Source organism: Tupaia chinensis, unplaced genomic scaffold (assembly GCF_000334495.1).
Source record: "Tupaia chinensis unplaced genomic scaffold, TupChi_1.0 Scaffold144682_1, whole genome shotgun sequence".
NCBI lineage: Eukaryota > Metazoa > Chordata > Mammalia > Scandentia > Tupaiidae > Tupaia > Tupaia belangeri.
The window spans coordinates 2,916,363-2,918,950 of NW_006204543.1; the positions used below are offsets into that span (position 1 = coordinate 2,916,363).

Consider the following 2,588-nt stretch of genomic DNA (forward strand, 5'->3'; position numbering starts at 1 on the left):
TTGACCCACGGTCGGCCACATGGGAGTCTAGTGCCCCTAGCCACCATGCCACCTGCCAGCCCCCGTGCACAGTTGTTTCATGCATTTTCTATAAACTCTTTGAAGTCTCTGCCTATTATTCCAATTGTCTTCTCTCTGACCAGTGCATTAGCCAATCAGAAAGTTAATGACTGTTAAAAAAATTTTTTTAAATCATAATCTGGGGCCGGCAGGTGGCATGGTGGTTAGAGGGTGTGACTCATACGCAGCCAACCTTGGTTCAAACCCCAGACAGCCTCCTTTCTCACTTTCACCCACCCCCAGTCTCTTTCTGGTCAAATAAATAAATAAATAAATAAAGTTAAATAAAGTAAGTCTTCTTTTAAAAAAATCACAATCTAATGTCTAGAGCCTAGCATAGAGATAGCAGTGAAAATTTTAATGAATAAACAATTTACTAGCAATGTGAGTTATTTTCTGGGGCCAGCCAGTGGTGTGGTAGTTAAGGTGCTAGACTCTCACCTGGTTGACCATGGTTCGAGTCCTGGACTTGACGGCTTGCTTTCTCGTTTTCCCTTTCCCTCTCTCTCGCTCTCTAGTCAAGTTAAAAAATAATAATAAATAAAATTAAATAAATAACACTCTCAAAAATACTGTAATACAGTTTAATTTCCATAATAAAGTTGAGTATCTTTTTGTACCAACCTGCAGGCCAGTCGAACAGGTTTCCTGAGGGAAGGAGTGAGAGACAGGACGAATGGCGCAGAGACGACGCACTGTTACGGCACGGAGACAACGCAGTGTTACAACAACTCTTCAGAATCGTCTATTATGCAGCAGAGATCCTGGTTATGTACATGTTGGTGGGCGGTGATTGGTTGTTCTATATGTAAATGAAGGATTGTAAAAAGTGGGTTATGATTGGTTGCTTTTGTGGACCAATCATGAGGTGCCAGATATGCAAATCTGAGGAATTCTAAGCTCACCAATCGGTGAGTGCTATGGGAAGCGGCCAATCAGAGCAAGGTTTTGAAGGTGAGGTTTTGAAGGGGAGCCAATTGTGGCCTTCGGCATTGTGTCATTGTTTGCTCTCTGAGAAACCGAAACCTAAGGGCTTCCTAAGATGGCAATAGTAAGAGACTCCTGAAAATGGCCTCGGCAGACTCCTGGTGCACAGCCTCCCACATCTTTTTATGTTTATTGGCCTTTTCTTTTTTCTTTTTCTTTATGAGAGCAAGAGGGAGAGAGAGATAGGCAAAGATAGATGTCTTTGACAAGGTTAGCTGAATAGTAAGCCTCTGGCCCAGCCTCCTAATTAGCTGGGATTACAGGTTTGTGCAACTGTGTCCACCTGTTGGGACAGAACCTGGGCCTTCCATGCAGCCAATGTATGAAAAATTCTCTGGTGATTAATGCAATTAAAAAAAAAAGAGAGTTATTTAATTTTCTTCACCATCATTATTTTTAATTAGACCAGAAAAAGACAGAGGTAGAAAAGAAAAGTGAGAAAGCAAGTCACTAGGTCCAGGACTTGAACTACTCTTGGCCATGTGGGAGACCATTACAATTACTTAGTTATTTTTATTTATCATCATTATTATTATTTTTTTAAAGAATTATTTTATTTAACTTTATTTATTATTATTATCATTATTATTTTCCAGTTTGATCAGAGAGAAACAGAGAGAGAGAGAGAGAGAGGAAGTGAGAAAGCAAGACCCCAGGTCCGAGACTTGAACCGCGGTCGGCCATGTGGGAGTCCAGCGCCTTTAACCACCATGCCATTTGCCGGCCCCTCATTGTTATTATTTTTGAATTTGCTACAGGGCACATGTGCTTACCAGAGAGGAAGAGAGAAAGCAAGTCGCCAGGTCTGGAACTCGAATCGCCGTTGGCCATGTGGGAGTCCAACACCTTAACCACCACGTCACCTGCTGGCCCCTTTTAACTCTTCTTAAAAAATTTAGCCCTATTTCAAGAACATAGAAGTGTTACGCATGTTCTCTTCTAACCAAAATGCTTTCCAAAATAGACGATGACAAAATACGTAGTCCCATGGATGGACATAGGTACGTGTAGACCTGAGCCTCACAGGCCTAAGCACCCTGCCTTTCCGCAGGTCTGAAGTGGTTCCTGAAGTCCCCCTGAGGGGTGACTGGCCTGGCCTGTTAACACCAGAGGGTTCCCCCACTTACTAGCTCCCCTCTGACCTGACACCCACATCATGGCAGTGTCACCTCTTTGGTGATGTCCCCAGCGCACAGCAGCTGGAGCTGGTCGGGGTCAGAGAGCAGGCTGGAGAGGTCACGCACATGCTGGAATCGCGGCTCCTTCCTGACCGGACCACCCTGAGGAGATACACGGAAGCAGGGCTGGTGGCGTGGTCCCTCCGGTTCTGCCGGCAGCATCAGGAGGTGCTGAGACACATTCCGTGGCAGTTGGAGAGAGGACTGGCTGCCACGATGGAGAGGGAGGAAGACGTATTGACCCTCTATAGTCCTGAGGTTCCTAAAATGAAGAATAGCCGTCAGTACCAGCAGGTGAGGACTGGCCTGATGTAGGCCGGGCGAGCGGAGGAGGACCGACTCGGGAGGGGCTCGGCAGAGTCC

General features: G+C 45.6%; 1 protein-coding gene and 1 pseudogene across 1 annotated transcript in view; one reads left to right on the top strand and one right to left on the bottom strand.

The window, feature by feature from the left end:
* Nucleotides 1-1,877, bottom strand: part of LOC102487826 (ATP synthase subunit f, mitochondrial pseudogene) — a 2,745-nt pseudogene extending 868 nt beyond the window's left edge.
* Nucleotides 1,878-2,291: 414 nt separating this feature from the next.
* The window catches only part of TMEM202 (transmembrane protein 202), a 14,653-nt gene continuing 14,356 nt past the window's right edge, over nucleotides 2,292-2,588 (top strand). The window contains 1 exon segment of the mRNA XM_027767800.1: nucleotides 2,292-2,519. Coding sequence (XP_027623601.1) covers nucleotides 2,292-2,519 — 228 coding nt within the window.